Below are 1599 nucleotides of genomic sequence, written 5' to 3'. Positions count from 1 at the left end.
TTTTCAAGAGCCCATGGGCAGAGGCCCTGCTTTTCATTGCACGCTCGGACAGCACCAAGCTGGGTTCCAGCCACAGACCTGAAGGAAGGTCTCCTAGAAAAGGAAAAGGGTCTGTGTGTGTGAGAGTGGGAGGGTCTATGGGAAATGGCTTTGATATTGCTCAGAGAATAATGCCCTGACTCTTCACTGTCTTTTTTTCTACTTTGACAGCACCGTATTCCCAGAGGATGAAATTGTCCAACGGCAGCTCCATCACCCAGTTCCTTCTCCTGGCGTTTGCAGACACATGGGAGCTGCAGCTCTTGCACTTCTGGCTCTTCCTGGGCATCTACCTGGCTGCCCTGTTGGCCAACGGCCTCATCATCACCACCATAGCCTGTGACCACCGCCTCCACACACCCATGTACTTCTTCCTCCTCAACCTCTCCCTCCTTGACCTTGGCTCCATCTCCACCACTGTCCCCAAAGCAATTGCCAATTCCCTTTGGAATGCCAGGGCCATCTCCTATGCAGGATGTGCTGCACAGGCATTTCTGTTAGTCTTTTTGATGTCAGCAGAGTGTTTCCTTCTCACTGTCATGGCCTATGACCGCTATGTTGCCATCTGCAAACCCCTGCACTACGGGACCCTCCTAGGGAGCAGAGCTTGTGTCCACATGGCAGCAGCTGCCTGGGGCAGTGGTTTCCTCTTTGCTGTGCTGCACACTGCCAATACATTTTCGCTACCCCTCTGCCAAGGCAATGCTGTGGACCAGTTCTTCTGTGAAATCCCCCAGATCCTCAAGCTCGCCTGCTCAGATGCCTACCTCAGGGAAGTTGGGGTACTTGTGGTTAGTGCCTGTTTAGTCTTTGGGTGCTTTGTTTCTATTGTGCTGTCCTATGGGCAGATCTTCAGGGCTGTGCTGAGGATCCCTTCTGAGCAGGGACAGCACAAAGCCTTTTCCACCTGCCTCCCTCACCTCACCGTGGTCTCCTTGTTTATAAGTACTAGCATGTTTGCCTACCTGAAGCCCCCCTCTATCTCCTCCACATCCTTGGACCTGGCGGTGGCAGTTCTGTACTCAGTGGTGCCTCAAGCCATGAACCCCCTCATCTACAGCATGAGAAACCATGAGATCAAAGATGTCCTGAGAAAACTAATCACTGGATGCTTTTGAGAAGGAATAAACTGCCTCTTCTCTCTTACATAGGACTCATATTTTATATGTCATTACAGGGTCAACCTCTTCTGGTGTTTCTTTCATTAATATTTTGGGTTTCATGCATTCTTTAATTGTTTTGTTTTGTTTTGTTTTCCATTGTTTTCCTTATCTGAATGCTTTCCACAAAGAAATGTCTTTATTGCTCTTGTTTCTGATTCACACCCTATCCAGCTTTTGTGTGACCCACAGGCTGTGTAGTATAGGAGCCGTAACCTCTGTTTATATACCCAAAATAAAGGACCCTGCAGTGACTTGTTTTTCTGAGATCCTTCCTCCGACACCATCTCTGCAGCTGCATGGAGCAGTGCCTGTGTGTAGAGGGGAAGAAGAAAAGAGTCCCAGCACAGCAGCACTGCCTGGGAGCACCAGCGCTACGTCTTTCCCAAGCTTTCCACTT

The 1599-nt window shown here is 49.7% G+C and overlaps 1 protein-coding gene across 1 annotated transcript; it reads left to right on the top strand.

Annotated features, from left to right (window-relative positions):
* The first annotated feature begins 227 nt into the window (after window positions 1–227).
* On the top strand, window positions 228–1157 carry LOC126036807 (olfactory receptor 14A16-like). The gene has a single exon (XM_049797020.1). It carries the CDS (start codon window positions 228–230, stop codon window positions 1155–1157), a length of 930 nt encoding a protein of 309 aa, XP_049652977.1.
* Window positions 1158–1599: the final 442 nt, after the last annotated feature.

This window comes from Accipiter gentilis, unplaced genomic scaffold, assembly GCF_929443795.1.
Source record: "Accipiter gentilis unplaced genomic scaffold, bAccGen1.1, whole genome shotgun sequence".
NCBI lineage: Eukaryota > Metazoa > Chordata > Aves > Accipitriformes > Accipitridae > Astur > Astur gentilis.
Note: the sequence above shows the minus strand (reverse complement) of the source record. Positions and strands in the feature narration are given on the sequence as shown.